Here is a 27,726-nt window from a genome sequence, read left to right as displayed (position 1 = left end):
GATTTTAAATTTAAAAGCTTTTGGTTGCCCTCTTAACTGCTGTTCTTACCTCTGAACTCCAAGAAAGCCCAAGAGAGCAATATCTGCCTGCTTATTTAATCGCAGAACACATTCCCAGTAAATGTCTTCCTCACGATCATTATCCAAGGCGTAGAGCATGAACAATGGTGGGTAGAGCCGAGGTAGTAGCACAGGAAGCAGTAATCCAGAACTTGTTACTACATAACTACAAAATATTGGAGTGGGAAGATTAGAAGTATTCCTAATAGCCAAATATAGAATGAAAATAGAGCTTCTTTTTCTAAAATTCAAAAGTGTAGACAAGCAAATTTAAAGAAGTTATGTTATTCTACTCTTTGGTGGCAGTACTTGGGTTTGATCTCAGCTTTTTTCTTGCTCATTATATCACTTGGGCCATGCCCCCAGGCCACCTTTTAGTTGATTTTCAGACAGGGTCTCATATTTTTGCTCTAGGTGAGCTTTTGGGCTTACACAGGCTTGCCTCAAACTGTGAGCCAGCTGATCTCTATTTCCCAAGTAGCTAGGGTTGCAAGTGTGCTCCACTACAGTCTGGCCTGTGACTGTACTGTTTACACATGGAATTAACACAAGAAACTTATCTATTGCTTTGTCTCAGACCAACTTCAAATTCTATTCAATAACTGGAAATCAAACCCCAAATCTTGGTTTCCTTTTTTTCTTTGCCAGTACTAGTGCTTGACTCACTTGGCTTTCTTTGCTCACAGTAGCTGGTGCTCAATCACTTGAGCCAAGCCTCTGACCTGGCTTTTTTGCTGGTTAACAGGAGGTGGAGTCTTTGCAGACCATTCTGCTTTGGCTAGCATAGAACCTCTATCCTCTAATAAAAGTAGGATTGGAGGAGGCCTGAGCCACTGGTGCCTGGCTTTTTTTTTTTTTTTTCTCAAAGCTAGCACTCTGCCACTTGAGCCACAGCACCACTTCTGGCCTTTTCTATATATATGTGATGCTGAGGATTCGAATCTAGGGCTTCATGTATACGAGACAAGCACTCTTGCCACTAGGCCATATTCCCAGCCCTGGTGCCTGGCTTTTGTTTCAACCTTAAGGCTGCTTTTTCTCTGAGGCTCTTTCTATGTTGGCATGAAGTTGCTCAGCAACATCTGTGCCCTGATTGTGGCTACTCTTTCCTGAGAGAAAACTAGACACCACAGAGAACCTAGAGAACATCTAATCTGACTATATCATTGTAGAAATGAGGGAACAGATCTAGAGAAAGCAACTTAAAAGTGGGCCTCTCTGGATAGACTCATCTAGCCCCTAAATCCTTTCTATACCGTCTTACTTAACTCTACTTACCCTGGCTCTGGCGATTCAGATCTGGAATCCGACTTCCCAGTGCAAAATGATTTCCTTTCCGTTGGCAGAGGAGCAGAGAGAGGAATTGTGCTGCCCTCTTCAGGAAGCTCAGGAAATAAGAACCTAAGACATAAATACAGCTAAACAATCATATTTCCAAACTAGCTGAAAAGAGTAAAAATATATCTCTAGTAGTTTATCTATCTCAGGGTTTCTGGAAGCAGACTTAACAAGCAAGTACCTCAGGATTCTAATCTGATGTGCTATGGCTTTTTTCCTCAGAAAGAATTCTAATCTACCTAAAAATACATATACTAAATCTAAGCAGAAAATATTATTCTTAGCAGAAACTAAATGTTCAATATTAAGAAAAGAGTGGCTGGGAATATGGCCTAGTGGCAAGAGTGCTTGCCTCGTACACATGAAGCCCTTGGTTCGATTCCCCAGCACCACATATATAGAAAATGGCCAGAAGTGGCGCTGTGGCTCAAGTGGCAGAGTGCTAGCCTTGAGCAAAAAGGAGCCAGGGACAGTGTTCAGGCCCTGAGTCCAAGCCCCAGGACTGGCCAAAAAAAAAAAAAAAAAAAAATTACCAACAACAAATATTAAGAAAAGAGTCATTAATTATAGAAATCTCAACATAAATTTAAAAATTAAAGCTGTTTTGCTGAAAGTTAATTTTTCTAGTGATCAAGAGACTAAATTATTGAAGGATTTTACTTGTTTTATTTTTTCCTGTAGCCTTGGGTTTTACCCTAGATTTTATCTCTGACTCGGGTAGGCTGGGAGACTACCATGTTTTTATACACTTAAACCATGTCCTTTCAAAGGCAATTTGTTTTTTTTGTCTGTTTCTTTAGATTTATATCTTGTCCCTTCCCCTGTTCTAATTTTTTAGCTGGAAAAGCTCAAAAATAAATAACAACCAAGAAATTTTATCTTCATCATACACATTTAGCTAATTGTTGGAGCTGCAACACTGCATATGCAGTGTTATTTTTGGAGGACATACCACTCTTCAAAACCTGAAATACTTCCAATGCCTTAACCAATTTTGAGGATAACAGTATAATGAAGTTTCTGTCAAATTCATGAGGTCATGTATATTTAATTCAATGTAGTGTTTACTTTTGGTTTAAAAACAGTAAGGAATCTTGCATCTAACAAGCTGATGGCAACTATGATCTCCAAGATGCTTAATGGCTACTAGTTCAGCCACTGTTTCCATATCATACGAATAGTTAGCTTCCTTATAAAATAGCAGACCCATCCTTGTTCCTTTCTATTTTTTCTCTAAAGTGCAATCGTACTGACATAATGTAAGTTTTATTTCTTACTCTTCCTTAGCACTAGAATGTAAGTGCCACTAGAACAATGATTTTTTTTCCTTTGTTCACTAATGCTAAGAGATAGAAGCATTCTGTGGGTATCTGTGGAATAAATAAATGTGTATCATGGTGTTGTGATGGACAGGACAAATTCTCAGGAACAGAGCTTTATACTGAACTTTATCTGTTCTGTGAATAGGGTTTAGGGATATTAAAAAAAACATACAAAAATTACACCCAATAAAAGTATCTTTCACACTAAATTAGAATCAAAATAACAAGCATATATTTATTGAATTTCAGTTAAACTTTTTGTTTGTTTTTTTTTTTGGCCAGTCCTGGGCCTTGGACTCAGGGCCTGAGCACTGTCCCTGGCTTCCTTTTGCTCAAGGCTAGCACTCTGCCACTTAAGCCACAGCGCCACTTCTGGCCGTTTTCTGTATATGTGGTGCTGGGGAATCGAACCCAGGGCCTCATGTATACGAGGCAAGCTCTCTTGCCACTAGGCCATATCCCCAGCCCCAGAATTTCAGTTAAACTTAAAGGAAGCAAATAGCCATGGCTAAAGTTTATCTTTTTTGCGTTCCTAACATAAACATAAAAATCACTATACCTACTTAAGAACCTATGGCATAAACCATTTTCTTGAGTAATGTCTGGGATAAAAGGAACACATTGATTCTTTATGACGTCTCAATGTCTAGATTTAGGGTGACACTACTAGAGGGTTAACGTAAACTACTATTCCACAGCTTTCAGATTTCAGTGAAAAAAAAAATTCTTACCTTACTAGCTGAAAAAGTCGCTTAAGGTATGACTTAATCTCCTTTACCGCCTCCTGCAGTAGTCTGCGGTTGGCCCCCACACCTACGTATGTCATTCTATACACCGCGACTAGTGTCTCCACAAGTCTGCCCAGTGGATGTAGTGGAGTGTCACAGGCCTGAGCAGAAAGAGAATCAAGTAAATCGGTCCAAATAAGAGCAGAAATGACCCATCAGTGATCTCACAGAATGAAAACCACTTTAAAATGTCAGCAGTTACCTGACTTATGGAACTGTAACCACTCCGTACATCATCCTTACAATAAAGTAAAATTAAATTTAAAAAATGTCAGTAGTAATTCCAAATATTGAACCTACTCAAATTACACTGCTTTAATTCCTAATAATTTTTTTCTAATTGATAGATAATACTTGCACATCTTTATAGGGAACAATATAATGTTTTGATACACTTATATATTGTGTTTGATCAACTCAGAATACTTGGCTATCCATCATCTTAAATATTTATCATACCTTTGTGATGGGAACATTCAAATCCATTCTTCTAGATATTTTGAATTAAACAATACCATACTGCTAAGCTAGCCATAATCACCTTTTGTTTAACAGAATACCACCACTTATTTTTCCACAATGGAAAACTATTTGGCTATTAAAAAAAAGATGAAATCCTATCATGTGCAGCAATATGAATGAATGATACAGAACGTCGGGTACAGTAAGACAAAATACACATAATCTCACTCATATGTGAAACCAAAAAAATTGAACTCATAAAAGACAAATGTGGTTACTGAGGCTCCTAAACTTAATCTGACTTCTTTTTTGACTTGGGAAAATATTCTTGAAAATGTTTATATGAAATGTCATTGAGATAAGCATTCTTCTTTTGCCAGTCCTGGGGCTTGAACTCAGGGCTTGAGCACTGTCCTTGACTTCTGTTTGACTCTACCACTTGAGCCACAGCACCACTTTCGGCTTTTTCTGCTTATGTGGTGCTGAGGGCTTTATGCATGCCAGGGCTTTATGCATGCTAGGCAAGCACTCTACCACTAAGCCACATTTCCAGCCTCTGAGATCAACATTCGAATGTATTTCTTTGTTGTTATTGGTAGTTGTGGGGCTTACATTCAGAGCCTGAGCGCTGTCCCTGAGCTTTACCAATCAAGGCTAGCACTCTACCACTTTGAGCCACAGCACTACTTCCACTTTTCTAGGGTTTGATTGGAGATAAGAGTCTCATGAACTTTTCCTGCCTGGGCTGGCTATGAACCATGATCCTCAGATCAATTACAGGCATGAGCCATGGATGGCCAGCTATCCTAATGAATTTTAAACTTCACAAAAACTAGCCAGGCATGGCTGCATATGAGTTTGTGCAGGCAAGTGAGTATCCAGGCCAGCTCAGCTCCACAGCAATACCTTGCCCAAAACAAAACAAAACAAAAACCCTCACAAAGAGCATGTAAACCATTACCTTAGAGAAATAAAAATGCTGATTGTTGGAACTTTTCCCATAATTATTAGCTTATATTAGTTCAAAAGGGTTTCATTGTGGTAATCAAATTCACCCTCTATCAATCTCCTTTACCTTCTTCTCCCCTTCTTAAAACAACCAACAAGTTTCATTATTCTGTTCTTATAGGTATATATGAAGTACTTCAATCATATTCACCTCTCATACCCTCTCCATTCACCTCTACCTTTAGAATTGTACTCATCCCCACACCAAACCTGTTTAACATTAATATTCATAACTAATTCTGAATATAAGAGAGAACAAACAATGCATGTCATAATAAATTCTGCTGATCTATGATAGGGGTTGAGAAAGAAGCAAAGGCAGCATTTCAGGGCTGGAGTAGCATGTTTTGCTCATACTACCTCTACTTTGCTATTTTTACCTTTAATTTTTTAATATCTATTTTCAACTTTGAATTTAATCCTTAAGAACCCCTCCGAGCATCTTACTAAACTTAAAAAGTCTTCATCTTAATAAAGAGATAATAATCATGTAGAAATATGACCTTAATAATCAAGTGAATTGGCAAAATAAATACTACGAAAGTTAAACCAGGATCAGGTTAATATTTGAATGATCTACTGTAATGACATCATCAATTCACAAAGCCAATGTAATTTTGACTACCTTTATTAAATATTTCTTGATGTCCTCATATTTCTCCACAGAGAAGGCACCAACATGTTGTGGAATGAATTCCAAACTCTCTAGTGTCTGAGTCTGTGAACGACTTAATATTTCTGGACTACAAAAAAGGAAAAAGAAAAGCCCATTGTATATTTCATATCAAGAAAGCAAGGTAAGCAAAAGTACACAGGAAACATATAGCCAACTCAGGATAAAATGGAACATCCAGCACAATCCCACATGAGTTCATAAGGGTAGATGAAGGGAAGATGTTTACATAATATCACCCAAAGCAGCGTTTAGCAATACACCTATATAATGAATTACTGAAAATTGTGCTCCAAGCTAAACCATGCTGTTGAGAAATTAATGACAGCTTTAAGAGAGAACTGGTGATAGAACAGTTATAGTAAAAAGGAAAATGAATAAGAGAAGCTAAAGGAAAAGAAAAATAAGTCAAAGAGCAAAGGAAGAAATGAAAATAGGCTTGAGAAGCAAGGAGCTCATAAGAACACTCCAGCAGGAGACACGGGAGTTCACAGACAACGTCCTGAGGTTGTTCTCTTTTCTCTCCATTACTTCCCTCCTGTTTTAGGTTCTCAGAACTTTCCTTTCAGGTACTGTATTTTAGGTAATACAGGCAGAAACTGCCCATTTCTGTGAATAAGCCAGACACAGGGCCCAATGGTGGGATAATAAACAGAGAAGCACTAAAATAAACAGGGTTTGATCTTGCCTCTTGAACCTGAGAATTTACCAACAAGGTGAAAAGGTTCTACTCTGAAGTTGTGGCTCCTACAAACTTCCTGCTCATAGTTGCTCTATTCACTGTCATTACCATTCAGCTACACAAGTACCTACCTAGAGGTTAGGGCATGAGAGTCTGGAGAAAAAGGAGAATGAAGACCAGGTAAAAAGCCTCCACTCAGAGTTTTAGAAGTCCTTGTCTCTCTCCTTGAGCTAGAGCTAGAAGGTTTTATCCTCTGGATCTCTGGCTGTCTGTACCACAGTGCTTACTTTCAGACCAGGCTGAGGAATACTGAAGAAAAAAACCATTAAACTCACTGATTTGGTAATACTTTAATTTAGATGCTCTTCCTCAATCATTTGTTGAGATTTGCTTTACACAGAGCTCTCAAATAGCTGTCCGTATATTCTGTCCTGGTTGCATAGTGGAGCTCAAGAGAAGATAAAGTGCTTTATTCCAGTTTACTCAGAAGTACATCATTAACTCTTAAATTATACTTTGTGAAGTTTAAATGTAGTGAACCTTGAATTCTTAACAGCTTTCAGTTTCATCTGCTTAACATGCTCTATCCCATGCTAGACAGGCATTCATTCACTTACCTGTCTTTGTGCTGGCGCCGATTGATGGTCAAAGCCACAGCAATATTATCCCATGCTTTCCAAACTTCCCCTTGGCCTGGGCTCTCACAGCCCAGCTGATGCCAACATTCATCAAACACGGCTCTCCACTTCTCATCTGGTGGCACAGCCAAGTTTCCTAGCTTCCTGCTAATAAGGCCAAATCAACCTTCCATTAATCACTTCTTTTGTGCAAACTCATTCCAAATTATAGAAGCTTTCTAATGTACAACTGAGAATAATTCTGACTCACACTGTCTAAAGTGGTGGTAGCTCTATTTGAAAAATTCTGAATGAAAAATTGGAAGAGATGGTTTTTATCTAACTAGTGTTTATTAGATACCAGAACTGACACCTGTTTTCTGCATTTCCAAAGAATTAGTTTTAGAAACCTGATTCCTATTAAAATGAAGACTTTTGTACTTTGAACATTCCATGATAAGAATTAGGATATGCATTAATTACAGATGGAGTTTAAAAAGTAGTCTTTGGAAAAAAACTTGGTACAGAAAATACATAAAGCCCCCACTGGAACAGAGAACCTGAGGTACTACAAAAACAGTTAATGCTGCAATCAAAAAAGCTACTAGCCGGGGCTAGGAATATGGCTGAGTGGCAAGAGTACTTGCCTCGTATACATGAAGCCCTGGGTTCAATTCCTCAGCACCACATATATAGGAAATGGCCAGAAGTGGCACTGTGGCTCAAGTGGCAGAGTGCTATCCTTGAGCAAAAAGAAGCCAGAGATAATGCTCAGGCCTGAGGTCAAGGACCAGGACTGGCAAAAAAAAAAAAAAAAAGATACTAGCCCTTGCCAACTTGGCAGCACCCAAGTGAAGTACATTCACTCACTTGGCAGTCTGAGCTTCAGGCAGTGGTGGGGCTGGTGACTAGAAAGGGACATAGGAATGCTGAGTACTGGGGCCTGAAGAGGGCCAGTCAGGCCTTCCCAGAGGTGCAGCCTCCAATGCTGGGTGAGTGGTTTAAGTCCATGGGACTTCTGCCTAATTTACCCCTAGTTCCATGGTGGCTTGGTGGGCTGGTGGCTTGGTGGGCTGGAGTGCTGGGGCCTCAGACATGGAATTGGGAGAGATAGGAATCCAGACTAAGTCTAAGTTGCATTTCCATGCTTTTTTTCTGAGGAGTAAGTTGAAAAAAGGAAAACCCCCTGCATTTTGGACTTTGTGGGGCTAGGGTGTTGAAGTCATCTGTCAAATCTCAGAATCTAGGATTAGCTTTACCATTCTAGGAATGGTTTAGGTTAGGCTGGTGAGTTTTCTTTTCTTTTTTCATTAGTAATGCAGATTTTGTTTTTTCTTCATATATGCAGATTATACTATTCCACTTGGGGTGTGTGTGTGTGTATCTTTTAAATTGAAATTCAAGTGGTACTGGGATTCTAAGAGCACCCTTTCAGGACTAGTCATGACTCAAGTGGTAGCAAAGCACTTGCCTACAAGCTGTACACTTTGAGTTTAATTTCCAGTACCTCTCTTGCATCAGTATGGATAACCATACTAACAGCAGGATTGCTCTCATGTTTGTAACATTCTTTTTGTGTAGTACTGAGGTTTGAACTCAAAACCTCCCACTTAAGTCATACCTGCAGCCCAACACCTATAATTTTTACATTTACCTGATAAGGCTTATAATTTAAACTAAGACTGTAGATTTAGGTATCTACACTTGTGTCAGTTAACAATTCAGGGAAATTATAGACATTCTGTTTTTTAAAACTTGATTCTGCTTTTAAAATATTAATCTGTTTGATGAAAACAAGACTACTTAAAAATTCAATAATTAAGTCAGAAGAATTACTCACAAAACTTTAGGTTTGTCTTTATCAGTCTCATACAGACTAGGTTTGAAGTAAGTTCCAGTGATTTTTATACCAGACCCCCATTCTCCATTAAAATATCCTTCAATATAATCTCCATTTGGCATAGTTAGTGTTCCCTAGGTGAAATGAGAGGGAAAAAAAGTGAGAAAGTATTTTCAATTTTAAAAACTATGAGGAAAAGAAGCATTAAATATTTTAATAGTTTTCCCTTTTTAATTTGCTCTTTACCAATCTCAACTCTGAAAAAAAAACAAAAACATAAAACCAAATACAAATGAAAACTTGGAAAAACAAACTATACTTTGACTTTGAACGTTTCCTTATATACAGGTTGTTCTAATTACCTAGAGTCAGAAATACTGTATAAAAATAATCCATAAAGCAAAAGAAAGTCACAAAAGAGGGCTGGGGATATGGCCTAGTGGCAAGAGTGCTTGCCTCCTATAACATGAAACCCTGGGTTCAATTCCCTAGCACCATATACACAGAAAACAGCCAAAAGTGGGGCTGTGGCTCAAGTGGCAGAGTGCTAGCCTTGAGCAAAAAGAAGCCAGGGACAGTGCTCAGGCCCTGAATCCAAGGCTGAGGACTAGCAAAAAAAAAAAAAAAATCACAAAAGAAATGGACAATTTTTTTAGCTGTATGAAACAATACCAGACACAAGACATGTTAAAATTTATTGGATGATTCTAAATCAGTGCTTAGGAGCTAACTTAAAGCTATTAATATCTATCTTGGAAAACAGTTAAGATTTCAAATCCATTATCATGAAATTCCACCTCATAAGCCTGGTACCAGTGGCTCACATCTGTAATCCTACTCAGGATGCTCACTTTGAGGGTTGCAGTTCAAAACCAGCCAGGCATATCTGATAAAAGACATATAAGCAACAAAAAACCAGGCTGGAAGCATGGCTCAAGTGACAGAGTACTGAGCAAGTGAGCTAAGTGCCGGGCAGGCTGAACAAGTGTGAGGTTGAATTCAATGCCTAGTACCACAAAAAAAAAAAAAAATCAATTTTACTTTTATATAATAGTAATGAACAATCTAAGAATAAAATTAAGAAAATAATTGTCATCATAACAGCATTATACCTAGGAATAAGTTTAACCAAAAAAATGCAAGATGAACACTGAAACTATATTACATTGCTGACAGAAATTAAAGATATACATGGATGTGAGATGTGCCATGTTTGTGGATTAGAAGATTCAATATTATTACTAAGATGAATTAGAAGAGTCAATATTATTAAAACGTCAATTCTCTTCCAAAGTATCTATATAGTCAATGTATTTGCTACCAAAATCTCAGCAGGCAGGCTGGGAATATGGCCTGGTGGTAAAGTGCTTGGTTCATATACATGAAGCCCTGGGTTCGATTCCTCTACATCACATACATAGAAAAAAGCCAAAAGTGGTGCTGTGGCTCAAGAGGTAGAGTGCTAGCCTTGAGCAAAAAGAAGCCAGGGACAGTGCTTATAGGCCCTGAGTCCATGGCCCAGGACTGGCAACAAAAACAAAACAACCCAAAATCTCATCTGGTTAATCCTAAAATTTTTAAGGAGCCAGGCATGATGGTACACACCTGTACCAAATCTCAGGAGGTGGAGGCAGGAGCATTATGAATGCTAGGCCAGCCAAGGCAACATGAGCAAGAACCTAATTAAAAAAAAAAAAAGTAGGGGGAGTATGGCTTACGTGGTAGAGGGCTTGCCTAGAACATAGGGGGTGAGGGCACCTGTATCTGGAATAGCTGAAACAATTTTTTAAAAGAACAAGGCTGGAAGACTTATACTTCCTAATTTCATAACATAACTCAAAATCTTCTTTTAACTTTATTTTTTGAGATAGTATCTACCTATAGAAATCAGACTGTTAGGATTACAGGAATGTGACACCACATTTAGCTAAGATAATGCAGTGTTAACATAAGGAGAGCTATACTGTACAAGGGAACATAGTTGAGGATCCGGAAATGAATATTTTATGGCCAGTTAATTCAAACAAATGTATCACAAAGATTCAGTGAGAAAAGGTAGCAGGGCAAGTAGTGTTCACATATAAAAAGATTTCTAAATCACTCACAAAATTTCACTTACAGTAAATCCTTAACCTACTGATGCAAAACTTTATTTTTATAGTGGTGAGGATCAAACCTAGAGCTTCACAGATGGAAGGTATTCACCCACTGAGCTACACCCCCAGTCCACTATACAAAAAGCAAAAAACAAACAAACAAAAAACCTGAGCAATGGATGCATATCTACAACCTAAACACATAGAAAACTGAGGCAGACGGCTCATGAGTTCAAGGCCAGTTTAAACTATACTGTGAATTTCAGATCAGTCTAAGTCTACACAGTGAGACACTGTCTTAAAAAACAACAACAACAACAAAAATAACCTCAAATTTTTTGGAAATATTTTTAAATATAAGATACCACATCTGAGTTATAAAAATTCTTATGATAAATTAGACCTCATAAAAAGTTAACAACTTTAATGCTTTAATAAGACACCCTTCAGAAAAATGAAACAAGTCACGGGATGTAAAAAAATATGTATAAATCACATATCTGATAAGAGACATATCCAGAACATAAAAAGAACTCATACAATTCAACAATAAGATTTGAACAGACACTTCACTAAAGAAGATGTGTGAATAAGCACATGAAATATGTTCTTTATCACTAATCATCTGGTAAATGGCAAATTAAAAAATTAAATGTAGGAATATTGCTTTACACTCCCTGGAATAACTGTCAGAGACAAAAATAGAAAATAGGAAAAATTGAGGTACCTTTTGTGAGTGAGTTAAGAATTTACTCCTTTTTTCATATGGATATCCATATGTAAAATGAAAAAAATTAAAGTCCTCACACATTGTTGGTGAGAATACAAAATAGAGCAACCACTTTGGAAATCATTTGGGAAGTTTCTTAATAGGTCATACATTTTCCATACAACCCAGCAATTGTATTTCAAATTATCTACTAAAAAGAAACAAAAACATGTATCAATACAGTAAGTTGTAGGTCAAATGTTCATATTGGCATTGTTCACAATAGTGAACAATGATAATACAGTGGTAGTCTCTACACAGTGGTGCACTCCTCTAAAACTAACTATCTGGGAGGCAGAGACGGGGAAATCAAAGTTCAAGGCCAGTCTGGGCAAAAGTGAATAAGATTATATTGCAAAAACAAGCCAGGTGTGGTAGAGCAAGTTTATGGTTCCAGCTACAAGAGAGGCAGAGGTAAACGGATTGGAAGACTGAGGTCAGCTTGGGCAAAGATAGTACAAGACACTATCTGAAAAAACAAATTACAGTTGGAGGTATGGTGCAAGTGGCAGAGTGCTTTCATAACAAGAACAAAGTTGAGTTCAATCCTTAATGCCAAAAAGAACAAAGAAGAAATAATCCAGCGTCCATCAACTAGTGAAGGGATAAATTAAAAATCTGGAAAAACTATTCAGGAGAGAGCAGGAAATCAAGTACTAAACAGGAAAACTTCAAATATATAATGATAATTTTTTTAATAGACAAAAGAAGCCATATGTATGATTCCATTTATAAGAAAGGTTCAGAAAAGGCAAGTATTACAGGATAAGAAACTGGAACTGAAGATAAAAATAGAAATAACTGAATGAGCAGGAACAATTTTTTCAAGTGATTACATGTTCTAAATTGGGGGTCATGCAACTTAATATATTTTGCATTAAAAGTCATTAAAATGTACATTTAAAAGCAGTGACTTATGGTAATATTTTTCTTAAATTCAAGAAAAATTAACAGAAGAATTTAATTGAGAGAGAGAAAAAGTAGACATTTCCAACCTTTCCATTTAGAGTCCAGTCATCAGAAAATTCTCCCTCATAGATAGTATCATCTTCGGAAAGTAAAACCCCATTTCCCTGTAGGAGAAAAAAAACAAACAAAAATCACAATACAAAAAAATGCAGAGTAAATTAGAGTGTTCCTGTGGTCAGATCTTCAAAGCCTTCCATAGTATAAAAGGCGCCAAACTGGAAGTAGAGGTGTGGGCTCAAGTGATAGAGTACCAGCTTTAAGCAAAAAAGCCAACTGAGTATAATACCCTGGGTTCAAGTCTGGCATACTATCCCCCTAAAAAAATTAGAAACATAGGAGTTTTTAGAAGTCAATAGCTGCTATACGTGGGCTGGGGATATGGCCTAGTGGCAAGAGAGCTTGCCTCGTATACATGAGGCCCTGGGTTCAATTCCCCAGCACCACATATACAGAAAACGGCCAGAAGTGGCGCTGTGGCTCAAGTGGCAGAGTGCTAGCCTTGAGCAAAAAGAAGCCAGGGACAGTGCTCAGGCCCTGAGTCCAAGGCCCAGGACTGGCCAAAAAAAAAAAAAAAAAAAAATAGCTGCTATACACAAAAACTACACTTACCATCATTTTATTAAGGTGGAAGTTGCCTTCATAATATAATCCAAACTGGGTAACTACCACGCCATTCCCCTGGCATACATCATCTTGCCACATTCCCATATACTTTTCTCCCCTGAATAAAAATAAACAGAAAAGAAGATGAAAACAGATACTGGTGATAGCAATGAGAAAAAGGAGAAAAGTGATTTTACAAAGAAGACTCCCCCAAACATTACTGCTAGGTTGGTATCTGTTCTACTTTTGTAGTTACAGTGGTGAACTGTCCCCTCACATACTGGACCACGTGACAGCTGAAGATACCTTACTCAAAACAACGTTCTCCTGATAGTGTCTACCTGACATGGATCTAAAGACAGTTTACATATTTCCTAGATAAATTTAAAATAGGTAATTAAAAAAAATGCCAATGAAGCTAAAATATAAGCCAAATCAAACCTTCTATTTCCCTATGCTCAAACATTAACTTTCTTAAATTTTTTTAAAATGTGGTTTGCTATAAAAGGCTCATCTTTTCTTTTCACTTACTCAAATTGTACAGAAGTAATCTATTGGGACTAGGATGTAGTTCAGTGGCAGAGCCTACCTAGCACTACAAAAACATGAAATAAAAAGCTGTTTCCAAAGAAGGTAACAGTTGTTTACTACTGCAACTGTAATGACTTGGGAGGTGGAGACTGGGAGATCAGGTTGGAGACTGATGGACAACCTAACTACATAGGATATGTAAATAGGAGGACTAGGGCCAGGCTAGTCTGAGCAAAACATGGTAAGTGAGACCCTATCAGAAAAATAATGCAGGCTAAGAGCCTGATTACTCTTCTGACACAGTGCAAACTCTAGTACTACCAAGAAATAATACAAGCAAAAAGAGCTAGACGAAGAGCTTAAGAGGTAGGGACACTTGCCTGGTAAGCACAAGGTCCTATGTTCAGACTCCAGTATGGAGGAAAAGAAAAAAGTAACCTACCACATGGCTCACAAGAAAAATGAAAACAAAATGAAAACAAAAAAACTGATGCCTGCCAACTGTTTCCTTATGAAAAGTTTTTCTAGTGTTACCAAGATAAGATGCTTAGCCTTAGCTGGCATGGTGGTAAATGCCTGTAGTGCTAATACACAGGACACTGAGGCAGGAGAATAGAAAGTTCAAGGCTGCTCTGGGCTATATAGCAAGGCTAGTCCAAGCCACAAAACCTCAAACCTCATAAAATTATCACTATTTAAAGGGGAAGGACACTCTTATCCACTAGAGATTAAAAACAGAATACAGTACCTAGTGATATCATCAAAGACACCATATCCTGCTTTCTTATCCATCACCCACTGGCCAATGAACATGCTGGGAGAAGAAGAAGTGAGTTTTCCACTTCGGAGGAGACCATGACCATGACGCATGTTATCTTGAAAACAGCCTTCAAATACTTCACCAGAAGCATAACTGTGGAAAGGATCAATAAAGATCCATCAAGTGAACATTACAAAATCTAAAAAAAAACCATGATGATACTTTCAATGGTAATTATTTGCTTATATGGTTATTTTTCACAAATGACAATATTACGTTTTGCATAATTGAGCTTAAAATGTCACTACATAATGAAGGTATGTTTTGCATTTACATAGGAAAAAATTGTATGTTTAGTTCCTTGATTGGAAAATGAAATAAAACATTATCAATGAAAGGAAAGAAAGAGAAGTTTTGTCTATCTTAGAGTTGAGTAATAAAATTATATTAATAGGAAAGACATACAAGAGTGTTATAGTTCATACAGCATGTAGAACTTAAGACAGGAAAACAAATTTACTTACTATTTTCATCCTGTGAGAAATGAGAGATGGCTCTTTAAAGGTAGATTTTAAACAGAGTCTCAGTGACTAAAAGAGTATATAAAATTTACTCCTTAGAAATTGTGGCTACACAAACTTTAGGTATACATGGAAAAAACAATACCAGTTCAAGGGCCTTTAAATGTTATTACCTATAGACACCTTGGCCACACATCTTTCCTTCTTTCCAGTGGCCCACATAACGGTCTTCTTTGTTCAGAACTTTGTTTGGGATTCTGTATTCTCCATACCTGCCAAGGAAAATAAAAACAAAACATCCAAAGATGCCATTATGACATCTTCACCTTTTATATGTGTATATCAGTAAGCATTTCAACAAAGAAAACAGAAAAAAGATTTACCTATAGGAGGAAAGGGGCAAATGAGGCCTTGGTTTAACCTGTATCTATTACCTAAGCTGTTTAGCAAATCTTAGAGGAATGAGTCAAGTCTCTAAGAAAGGCCAGTGAAAAGCTGGCCTGTCACACTTTGGATAAATTCAAGTATACAGCTTTCTCATCTACATAAAATGGGGGTAAAGAAGATTATCTAAATTCTGTTTTCTTTCTAAAAATCTATTAAAGAGAATAAAAGATATCACAAGACATCACACACAAATTTGTCATCCAATTTATATATATATATATGTATTGTAGAAAATCAAATTACTTTTTTAGTTGACAAAATATTTCATTGCCAGAAACTTATAATGTAAACCAAGTACCAGTGGCCCATGCCTATAATCCTAGCAACTCAGGAGGCTGAGATCTGAGGATCACAATTTGAAGCCAGTCTGGGCAGAAAAGTCCTTAGAGTTATCTCCAAATAACCACCAGAAAACCAAAAGTAGTGCTGTGGCTCAAATTGGCAGAGCACTAGCTTTGAGTGAAAAAGCTCAGGGACAGTGACCATGCCCTGAGTTTGAGTCCCATGACAAAAAAAAAATGATCATGCAAATAGTGTCAAAAATATGACAGACAAGCTTATACAGTATGGTTATAGTATCATTAGCATAATGTAACACTTGAAAGGTTTCTTTTGATAAATATAACTACAGATTTAAAACTACTAAAAGGAATATTTCTCTATCCTTTCTGTAAAAGAGGCCCTATTGTTTTAACAGCCTCCTCATCAACATTATCCAAGGTTTAGTCTTCATAACTGAGAAATTTATTGACACAGTCCCCCTTTAACAGATGGGAAACTATGGAACTGAAGTCAAATAACTATGACTCAGGAAAGGTTAATCAAAGGCTACACTCCAGATCTTAGCTTTCTTCATGCTCATACATTTGCATTATGGGTCATAATACATGGCATGCATATTTAAAACACAAAATGAAAATCTAATTCTTATTTGAATAGCATCTCTGAACATTAAAAAACATAATTTGTGATCAAACTTGAATTTGTCATATTTTAAACAATTTTCTTACCCATCTTCCAAGCCATTCCTGAACATGCCAGAATACATCTTTCCGTCAGGCCACTTCAAAACCCCTCTGGAAGAAATATGCAAAGAGTAATTCATGTCAATGAATGTTTCAGATAATCAATGCTTTTTCTATAATGTGACCACTGTCCTCCTTCCAGGGATAATCTTAAGTATTCTCACCTTCCATGAGGCTTTCCTGAGAGCCAGCGCCCATTATAAGTGGCATCCTTTAGGCGAGGATCCTTGTAGAAAGTATATTTGGCACTGCGTGAAATGGGTGGTTCCTGCCTCTGAACACTGCTGCTACTTCCATAAGGTGGAAAGTCAGAAGTCCCTCTCAAAGCCTGATCCACAGCTTGGCTTAGAGCCCGTAACCACTTAGTCTAGGAGCAAAGCATGTCAGCAAGTTTATAGCAACCATTTGTCAGATACCAATTTCAACTCATGCCAGCTTTACTTAGAGTGAATAATTTTTGTCTCCTAATGCTTTTCTTATTACATGTTTAATATGAATCTGTTCTTGGATTAGTTTATTGCTATATGATTAAAATTAAGTCACTTTTTTTTGGTCTTTTTGTTGTTGTTGTTGTTGTTGGTCATGGGGCTTGAACTCTTGGCTGTCCCTAAGCCCTTCAGCCCAAGGCTAGCACTCAACCACTTAAGCAACAGCAACCACTTCCAGTTTTCTTGTGGTTAATGAGAGATAAGAGCCTAATGGACTTTCCTGCCCTGCCCAGGCTGGCTTTGAACCATGATCTTCAGATTCAGCTGTCTGAGTAGCTAGAATTACAGGCATGAGCCACTGGTGCCCAGTTTGGTCAGTTTGGGAGCTTGAACTCAGGGCCTGGGCACTGTGCCTGAGCCTCTTTGTGCTCAAAGCTAGTGCTCTACCACTTGAGCCACAGCACTTCTGGTTTTTGAGTGGTTAATTGGAGGTAAGAGTCTCCTAGGAACTTTTCTGCCAGGGCTGGCTTCGAACCTCAATCTTCAGATCTCAATATCCTGAGTAGCTAGAATTATAGGCATGAGCCACCAGCACCTGGCTTTAAGTGACATTTTTAAGAAGTTTTTCACTTAATTAAGATTTACCTGAAAGAACTGTGAGAATAGCTGTTTTTTTTTTTCTATCAAACGGTGTCACTTCCTTGTCAATCTGTGAGAATTGTTTTTCCGAGAAGTTCCTGCTTTGGTTAGGTGGTTTGGCCCTGGTTGGTTATATTTTAATTACATCCTAGTCCAGTTACACTTTAATTTAAAAATCCTATTACAAACTCATCCCTGCTCCTGTTACTTAAGCCACATTCTGTTAGAGGTTGAGAATTTAGGTTTGGCCAGTCCAAGCAGAGGAGCAGGGTCCTGCTGCCTAAGGGGACTTACGGGAAGCAGCCAGCTTGCCAGTTCTGTGTTCTTGCCTGCCAGATTTTAGCTGATGGCACACTTTCATGCAGAAATAAACTTTGCCTTGTTGAGTTCCTTTTGAGTTGATGTCTTTATTCCTACACAACACCCCAAGATATCTCTACCACAATTGTAGGTCATTTTTGTAAACAAAACCAACTTTTATTTCTTCTTTACTACTGCAAGATTGAAAGCAAATATCATAATGGACTAACCTTTTCCTGAGGTGTTGATGATATGAGAGTAAACTGCTCTTCAGGGGTAGTTATCTTTAAGCCATTCCTAAAATGTTCACAAGGATAAATATTGTCACATACTACCATTTTACAAAATGCTGCCTATTTATGTAGAAGCCAATTAAATTTAAATGTGATGCCCTGGATTTGCGTCCCACAGTGGGAGAAGGATATAATTACTATGATCTCTGTTAACAATGGGGATGTGAAGAACAGAGCTGCCCCTCTACTATTTACTTTGACTTGTCATGGTCACAATTTTGGCCATTTAAATGATCTAATGTGTTGGGAAATGAATCTTATGAAGAATGAACGGGTAGTTTCCCAAGCCCTCCTGATTATTTTTTCACATTTAAGGGAATGAACTAGGTACAGAAGGGAGAACCACAGAAGTGGGGCAGGAAGAGAAAGCACACTTACACATTTCCGGCTTCTTCAGAAAGTGGCTCTGCCCACAGTGTGGCCAAAGGGAATACGTGGTGTGTGGAGAACTGAAACAGAAAACATGGAGCCATGTGTATGAAAGTTTATACCAGCCTGGGGTCTCTCCCTCTTCCCATCATTAGCTTTTGTGGTCCCCCATCATTAGCTTTTGTGGTCCTGTAGTCTCTGTTGCACAAGGTCCTTGAGAGAGGACCTCCACATGGCTGATAATCATGTTCATGCTAGAAAAAAAAAAAGCTTTCTGACTTGGTGCCAGTAATTGACACCTGTAATCCTAACTACTCAGGATGCAGGAATGGAGAAGATTGTGGTTCTAAGCCAGCCTGAGGAAAAAGTCATCAAGACTCCATCTCCATCAACAGCTAAGTATGGTGGTGTATACCTGTCATCACAGCTATGTTATAAAGTATAATAGGGGGAACAAAGTACTGGCTGGCCTGGGGAAACAGTAAAATCCTATTTCAAAAGTAACTAGAGCTAAAAAAACTGAAGATATGGCTTCAACAGAAGAATGCCTGCCTACTAAGCACAAAGCCCTGAGTTCAAACCCCAGACCACCAAAAAAACCAAAATCCAACTCTCTGATTAGGCTGTACCTTGGACGCCACGGTTTGATTTCTAACATTAAAAAGAAGGAAAGAAAGAAAGAAAGAAAGAAAGAAAGAAAGAAAGAAAGAAAGAAAGAAAGAAAGAAAGAAAGAAAGAAAAGAAAGAGCTGTGTGACATCTAATGCATACAACAGAAGCTATTCTTAAATATTTTCTTTTACTTAAAAGTTGCAGAGAGGGCTGAGAATGTGGCCTAGTGGTAGAGTGCTTGCCTAGCATGCATGAAGCCTTGGGTTTGATTCCTCAGTACCACATACAGAGGAAAGCCGGAAGTGGTGCTGTGGCTCAAGTGATAGAGTGCTAGTCTTGAGGAAAAGAAGCCAGGGACAGTGCTCAGGCCCTGAGTTCAAGCCCTAGGACTGGCCAAAAATAACCCACAAAAGTTGCAGAGAATCACAATCTTTTTAAAAATTACAAATTGATAATATACAGTCATGTATCACATAATAAACTTTTTTTGTTCAGTGATAGTGACACAGAATATGTGATGTTAGTAAATAGAGAAGCCCACCTTCCAGGGCCTCTTTTCAGGTTAGGGACCTAGCCTACCTGGGCATGGACGAGGGCATCATTAAAGAGAATGAACCAATTCACAGAAAACCTGCCAGCATGCTGCAGAGAGAGGGCGCGGTTACTGCTCTCACACAGCAGTCGGCGCTCTGGCTTCCTCAAGGAATCCTACAATTAAAAATAAATGCTAAAGTAAACAATAAAAATTAATTTAATGTGGAAGAGAAAATGAAACAGACACAAGTCACATTTAGGGGAATTTGCTGGTCTTATCTTATTAACATGTGTTAAATCTAAATTTAAATAGGATCCAGACACTTCATAAAATTGGGATCCCAGGGTAACCCACAAGACTGAGGGTATTGATACTTAGAAGACCCAATGTTATAGTCATTAAGACATTTTCGGAAAGGAGTCCTTATAGCACTTCTATTATAGACAAGTGAGGAATAGGAGGTGATGGTGATATTTGCTGGGGTAGTAACAGAGGACGGTTTACCGTCATTTTTCCTGGAAAGGTCTTCCAGAAGCCCAATGTGTACTCTGCTTCTTTTCTTTTCCTGCCGAGATGGAGAGCAAGAGACTCATAACAAGAACTGGAATCCTGCAGTTTCTGATACTCTGGAGATGTCTAGAGGCCAATAATTAAGGGGAGAGAAAAGAACAGAACAATTGTCCAGAGTCTGCAGCCTCAGTGATTTAGATATATAAGAATTAATTTAGGTAGAACATTCACCCTGAGATCCGTAGTGGTACACTACAGGGAACTGGAAAAGGAGCTGAATTCATTTCAGAATAATTCCACTAACAAAAATGTGAAACAAGAGAAATAACTCAAGGAAGAAAAGGAGTAAACACTGTCCGTTGTTGGTGAGAATAGCAGACAACTCAGGAGAGGGTAGGAGGTCTCAAAAGGTTTGCAGGCCCTTTATTTTGCATATATGGTATATAAGTACTGATATTGCCATATTAGTAAATAAAACTTTAAAACTTTTAAATATTTACTAATTTCAAATAAGATTTTAAATAACAAGTAACTATGTTCCCCGCCCCACCCCCCCAAAAAAAATTCTTATAGCTTGACATGTCCTGTACTCAGGAGGCTGAGACTGGGCTACATACATAGTGAGACACTATTTCAAAACATCCCCCCCTCCAAAAACTATTTTTAATAAGAAAAGAGGCATTGGTGTACATTTTTCAAACCTTTTTATTATCTGACTTAAAAGACAAGAGTTAGAAGGCAGGGCAAAATGGTAGATTAGAAGCTTTGCCATTTTCACTTTATGAATGATAAGAATCTGAATAAAGAAAGCCAGGAAGAGGATCAGAAACCACAAAGGGGATGTCAAGGAGACAGCAGATAACAAAGAAATCCAGCAAAAGAAAAGCAGTTATGGCTCAGTGGTATAGTGCGTGCCTATAGCAAGCACAAAAATGAATTCAAACTCTAGTATAATCATAATAATAATAGTCACAAAGGCAGCAAGGAGTTCCAAAATGATCTCCAATTCCATAAGAGAATTACAGATCTGTTTTTTGGATAAACACTGACAACAAAAACTCTCAATAAAACTCTTGCAGACCAAATTGAACAACACATTAAAAAGATAATATACACCATAATCAAGTTTTTTACATCCCTGGATGCAAGGGTGGCTCAACAAACACAAATCAATAAACGTTACTATATCATAAAAGTAGGCTCAGGAACAAAAAAAAAAATCACATGATCATCTCAACTGACAGGGACAAAGGCTTTGACAAAATTCAACATCCTTTTATGATTAAAAAAAATCTCTGAAGAAACTTAGAAGGAATGTACTTGATCTTTTAAAAATATTTTTATTATTTTTAAGTAGTTGTACAATGGAGCTGCCATTCAATAAAGCAGTTTATGAATATACTGCCTCTTGGTCAATGTTACCCCTTTTAACATTCTCACTCACTTTCCTGCTGCATCCCTTCTTACCCTGTCTTAATAAAGGTTATATATGACAAATATACAGGCAACATTTTATTAAATGGTGAACAACTGAAATTATTTTCCTTAAAGTCAGAAGGGAAGAAAGGGTATCCATTCTCCCCACTGCTATTCAATACAGTACTAGAATTCCTAGGTAGAGAAATAAGGTAAGAGAAAAGGAATTTAAATATCAAAGAATTCAAATATGAGAGAAGTCAAATTGTACCTATTTGCAGGTGACATGATCCTATAAAGAACCGAAAGATTCCACCCCAATACTCCTAGATCTGCTAAGTACTTTCAGCACAAGGTGTCAAAACTGACACACAAAACCAGTAGCTTTTCTGTACACCAATGATGAACAGGCTGAGAAAGAAATAAGGAGACTAGTTCTACTACCAATACCCTCAAAACCAATAAAATGCCTAAGAATAAACCTAACCAAATAGGTGAAAAACCACTACAGTGAAAACTATAAGACCTTGAAGAAGGAAACTGATGACAGGAAACTGATGAAATAGAAAAACCTCTCATGCTCAGAGACTGGCAGAATATCATGAAAATGGCTGTGCTACCAAAAGCAAGCTACAGATTCAAAGTAATCTCCATTAAAATCCCAAAACAGAAGAAAAAAAACACCTAAAATTCCAAATAGCCAAATAAATTTTGAACAAAATATTTGGTGTTAGTGGTATCACAATACAAGACCTCAAATTAAGCTACACAGCCATAATAACAAAAACAGCTTGATACTGGCACCAAAATGGCACCAAACCCAAAGGAACAAAACAGAAGATCAAGGAATAAAATCACACAGGAGGAAAAAACATCCAATGAAAGAAAAACAATGTCTTCAACAAATGGTGCTGGGAAAAGTAGTTATCTACTTGCAGGAGACTGAAACTAGACCCCTACCTCTCACCCTGCACACACACAAACCCCACAAAGATCAAACAACTCAAAGTAAGATCTGAAACTTTAAATTTATTATGGGAAAAAATTAGCAATTATTGTCATAAACACAAGTAATTATTTCCTGAATAGGACTCCAATTACCCAGAAAATGAAACAATCATCAGAACGAAAAGACCATCCACAGGACTAAGAGAAAATTTTTGCCAGCTATATAAAGAATATTCAGAATATACAAAAAGTTCAAAAAATAAACAGCAAAAGAGAAAATATATGGGGCTGGGAATGTGGCTTAGCAGTAGTGTTTGCCTAGCATGCATGAAGCCCTGGGTTCGATTCTTCAGTACCATAAAAACAGAAAAAGCTGGAAGTGGTGCTGTGGCTCAAGTGGTAGAGTGCTACACTTGAGTGAAAAGAAAACAGGGACCGTGTTCAGGCCCTGAGTTCAAGTCCCAGGACTAGCAGAGAGAAAGAGAGAGAGAGAGAGAATATATATAATTAATAAGTGGGCAAGTAAATTGAACAGATAGTTCTCACAAACAACTACAAAAGCAATACTTGCAAAACTGTTTGGTGTAAGTGAACTGAACACCTCCGTGGGGGGGGGGGGAAGGGAAAGGGGGAAGAGGGAGGGGGGTATGAGGGACAAGGTAACAAACTGTACAAGAAATGTATCCAGTGCCTAACGTATGAAACTGTAACCTTTCTGTACATCAGTTTGATAATAAAAATTTGAAAAAAAAAGAAGAAATACAAATGGTTGATAGATCCATGAAGAAATGTTCAACATCCTTAGCCATAAAGGAAATGGAAATCAAAACCACACTAACATTTCATCTCACTCCAGTTAGTATGGTAGCCATAAAGAAAAATGCTAGCAAAGATTGAGTAGGAGAAAGGAGTGAAGAACCTTCATATACTGTAGGTGGAATGCAAACTTGTGCAACCACTATTGAGGCTGTTTAAAAACTAAAAACAGATCTTAGGACCCTGCCATACCACTATTGAGTATATATGTGAAGGAGTGAATGCCCCCCCCAAAAAAAATTACTTGCATAACCATGTTTATTACACTGTTGTTCACAATGGCCAAATAATGGCATCAGCTCAAGTGCCCAAGAACAAATGAATAAAGAAGATATGGTATAGATATATACCATGAAATACTCTATTGTTTTAAAGAAAAATGAAATCATTTGCAGGAAAATGGATGAAATTGGAGAGCATCAGGTTGAGTGAGATAAACCAAGGTCAAAAGGCTGAATATCAAACGTTTTACTCATTTGTGGAAGCCAGGCCTAAAAGACATACATGCTCACGGACATGGACATGTATATGTGTGTGTGTGTGTGATGCGTGTGTAGATATACCTGAGAGGAAAAAAGATAGAAGGTAAATAATTTTGAAATACAACGCAGCTATGTTTGAAGATGACATAAGAAATCTAATGAAGCTGTTGATCAGTTGGAATTGGTGGGTGGGGAAAAAATAGAGATTATTTTGATTAAAGCAAAATATATTCATGTCTGAAAAGCTAAACTAACTCTTTGGTACAATTAATACAAGGTAAAAATACAACAGCTATGACAAGAGAGTAAAATATACTCTATTGGGAGAGTGGGTACCAGAAGAGGGAGGGAGGGTGAATGAGGATAATATGGTCAAAGTAGTTTATTTGCATGTATGAAAATAGGACATTAAGGGGCTGGGGATATAGCCTAGTGGCAAGAGTGCCTGCCTCGGATACACGAGGCCCTAGGTTCAATTCCCCAGCACCACATATACAGAAAATGGCCAAAAGCGGCGCTGTGGCTCAAGTGGCAGAGTGCTAGCCTTGAGCGGGAAGAAGCCAGGGACAGTGCTCAGGCCCTGAGTCCAAGGCCCAGGACTGGCCAAAAAAAAAAAAAAAAAAAAGAAAATAGGACATTAAAACCTGCTGAAATTATTTTAAGAGAGTAGAGGGAATAAGAGAGAGTGATTGGGTAAGTTTGGTTAGGATACACTGCATGGAAATGTCAGGATGAAATTCTCCCTCTGTGTATAATTAATGCATGTTAGTAAATAAAAATTACTATTCTTTTTAAAGCCAAGGCTTTAAAGAGCTTTGTGTGAGTCATACTGAACATACATTTCATAAACTCTGACAACTACTGAATGAGTAGCATTCCTAATAGAGCCTCAACTTTAGAAACAGTTGCATAAAATGAATGCAATCAATGTAGATCAAGTCCTGAATGAAAACTAAACCTACAGCAAAGAAAACTAGATTTACCTAGTCATATTTTTAGTTTTCACTTCCTTGAAGAGAAAGAAATTTAACCAGACACAAATAATATTACAGTTAGTAGAAATGGAGATCTTATGGTGGTGTAACCAAATGATCCTTGGCTTCTAATATACCCAAAGGGAATATATCTAGAAACTTACCACTTCAAAGCAAGTAGCAAGCTTTAGCAAAATTTTTGCATAATTATGAAGTCGTCTGATTGGCAAGAAAAACAATGTATTTAGTATTTCCATTAACTGAGTATTTTCATCATTCACCTCTGATAAATCTTGCAACAACTCTTGGTTTTTATTTAGGAAATCACTACAGACAAGGAGAAAAAGATTCAATTAGTCATTTTGGCATTCATAATATGCATGATACAGCATAGAAAATTTCAGTAGAGTATTTTTGTTTAGAATGTGCATTTTTTAGTATAATGAAAACAATAAAATACACTAAAATGTAACAAATAGTAGTAATAATGACTAATAGATTGGCTATTTATAGATTGTGTCTTATGTTATTGTGTCTTATGTTATTGTGTCTGAAAAATGAATCATGTATCCCATATATGTAGGGAATAATCAGAGAGCAAATGACACCACTACCTGTTATTTACAAAGCCAAAAGTCACAGGAATGAACTCCAAGTTTAATTGCTTTAATTGTTTTCATCCAGAAACAATGGGTATGAGAAACAACTAGATCTTTACTACAAGAATTAGCAAGGAGCTAAACAGGTCTAAATTCTTCTCTTTTCCTTTAATTGTTACCAACTATTAACAGTTAATGACAGGAAAGATAGTAATACTTTTTTTTTTTCAATTTGCAAGAAGCCAGGCACCAGTGGCTCTGTGATCCCAACTACTTAGGAGGCTGAGATCTGAAGATCTGCCAGGGCAGAAAAGTCTCTTAGACTTATCTCCAATTAACCACTTAAAAACCAGAAGTGGTGCAAAAGAGCTCAGGGACAGCCCCTAGGCCCTGAGTTCAAGCCTTACAACCACCACCACCAAGAAGAAGCAAGAATCAGTACCACAATTAACAGAAAATGGTAAGACAAATTATATGTGAAGATTTCAATACTGATGTCTTCAAAACCATTTCAAACTGAAGCTAAAATTTAGTTTTTATATTCAATTTTTTTATGACATGATGATTAAGTGTGTGCGTATATGTGCACACATGCACCAGCTCTGGAGTTTGCATTCACAGCCTGGGTGCTGTCCCTTAGCTTTTTCACCCCAGGTTTGTGCTCTACCACTTGTGCTATTGCTTCAATTCCAGCTTTTTTGGGTGGTTAATTGGAGATAAGAGTCTCAGGAACTTTTTTGCCTGGGCTGGCTTTGAACCATGATTCTCAGATCTCAGCCTCGTGAGTAGCTAGGATTATAGGTGTGTGCCACCAGCACCCAGCCCATTCTTAAGTTTTTATTAACAAATTTCAGTGCTGGCCATAGGACCATACTCACTAGACCAAAATACAAGAAAGATCTGTAAAGAAAAACTGGTGGAACAGTCATCTTGTCAGTTATGAGCAAAAATGATGGGCCAGGCACTACACTGGTGTTTTATAGATAGATATAACATACAATTCTTAGCTACAAAGCCCCAAAGGTTCCCATTTAGTTCAAGCCCCATGACTAACAAAAACATAAAAGATCATAAACATAAAATCCACAATTGTAAGTTTACACTTTGACAAATGTGAACTTGCCAATGTCAGAAGCTCTTGGATTGATAAGAATAAATTGGTAAAAAGCCCATCTAGAGAGAAAAAGGGTGAAAAGTGCAGCAGTGGAGCTCACTGGACACTGATGAAAGTGAACTTGTGGGTGGATATCAAACAGAGGGATTGAGAGAGAGAGAATGGAAGGCAAGGTATGAAAGGAAATATACTTGTTACCTGACTCATGTAATTGTAATCACGCTGTATACCACCTTTATAACAATAAAGTAAAAATTTTTTAAAAGCCCATATGTTTGCTGTTTACAACACTCAAAAACATTAGGCGATGATGTAGAAAGGCTGAAAGTGAAAGAACTGAAAATTCATGTCATTAAGCTGGTGCCAGTTATTCACACCTATAATCCTAGCTATTCGGAAGGCTGAGATCTGAGAATCACCGTTCAAAGCCTGCCCAGGCAAGAAAGTCCATGAGACTCTTATCTCCAATTAACTACCAAAAAAGTTTGAAGTGGAGCTGTGGTAGATTGCCAGCTGGAGCAAAAAAAGCTAAGGGATAGCTCTAGAACCTGTACTGTACTCAAGCCCAGTACAGGCACAAAAGAAAAAAAAAATCATTGGGGGCGAGGGCAGAAGGAGAACTATAGTTTAAGGGCAGAATGTGAAGCAAGCCCCTAGGTTTTTGTGCTGGTCCAAAAACAACAACAAAAAATCAATTTCTCTAATTTTTAGGATAGGAGTGGTTAGCCCTGCAAATAATATATACAAAAAGCTTAATCATCTTTAATGGTGATATATTAAAAGCATTTTCTAAGATCCAAAGTGAGATAAAGATGTTAATACTCCTATTTAGAAGACTAAAAGAAAAAAGCTAAAACCTTAACATTTGTTAGGGCTGGGAATATGGCCTAGTGGCAAGAGTGTTTGCCTTAACATTTGTTAAATATGGATTAGAAGCAAATAATTCAAATACTTTCTACTAAAGTAGAATTTTTTTAACTTGCCTTTATTGCTAGAACATGTGTTGAGACACAACACAGTTCAAGCTTACTAGTCTCATACCAAGGGTTTTTATATTATTTATCCAAAAGCTACATGCAAACATTTTATATTCATGCAATGCATGCATTGTTATAACTGACTCTGATATTATTTATTACTTACTATCATGAGAGAAAAAGTTCTCTTTTTTATTTTTTGGA

At 37.5% G+C, this 27,726-nt stretch overlaps 1 protein-coding gene across 4 annotated transcripts in view; it reads right to left on the bottom strand.

The window, feature by feature from the left end:
- Positions 1–27,726, bottom strand: part of Als2 (alsin Rho guanine nucleotide exchange factor ALS2) — a 78,477-nt gene that overhangs the window by 6,657 nt on the left and 44,094 nt on the right. For 3 of the 4 annotated variants that reach the window (XM_048344952.1, XM_048344953.1, XM_048344951.1), the window contains 17 exons: positions 24,997–25,159; positions 20,191–20,322; positions 19,731–19,859; positions 18,550–18,620; positions 18,109–18,175; positions 16,676–16,878; positions 16,497–16,562; positions 15,213–15,311; positions 14,507–14,671; positions 13,234–13,345; positions 12,651–12,728; positions 8,791–8,924; positions 6,951–7,118; positions 5,604–5,721; positions 3,452–3,609; positions 1,339–1,461; positions 50–226 (listed from right to left, as the gene is read on the bottom strand). In XM_048344952.1, the coding sequence (XP_048200909.1) occupies positions 50–226; positions 1,339–1,461; positions 3,452–3,609; positions 5,604–5,721; positions 6,951–7,118; positions 8,791–8,924; positions 12,651–12,728; positions 13,234–13,345; positions 14,507–14,671; positions 15,213–15,311; positions 16,497–16,562; positions 16,676–16,878; positions 18,109–18,175; positions 18,550–18,620; positions 19,731–19,859; positions 20,191–20,322; positions 24,997–25,159 (2,163 nt within the window). The remainder of the gene's footprint in view (positions 1–49; positions 227–1,338; positions 1,462–3,451; positions 3,610–5,603; positions 5,722–6,950; positions 7,119–8,790; positions 8,925–12,650; positions 12,729–13,233; positions 13,346–14,506; positions 14,672–15,212; positions 15,312–16,496; positions 16,563–16,675; positions 16,879–18,108; positions 18,176–18,549; positions 18,621–19,730; positions 19,860–20,190; positions 20,323–24,996; positions 25,160–27,726) is intronic. The other variant, XM_048344954.1, reaches the window with a different exon arrangement.

Source organism: Perognathus longimembris, chromosome 4 (assembly GCF_023159225.1).
Source record: "Perognathus longimembris pacificus isolate PPM17 chromosome 4, ASM2315922v1, whole genome shotgun sequence".
NCBI classification, from domain to species: domain Eukaryota; kingdom Metazoa; phylum Chordata; class Mammalia; order Rodentia; family Heteromyidae; genus Perognathus; species Perognathus longimembris.
Note: the sequence above shows the minus strand (reverse complement) of the source record. Positions and strands in the feature narration are given on the sequence as shown.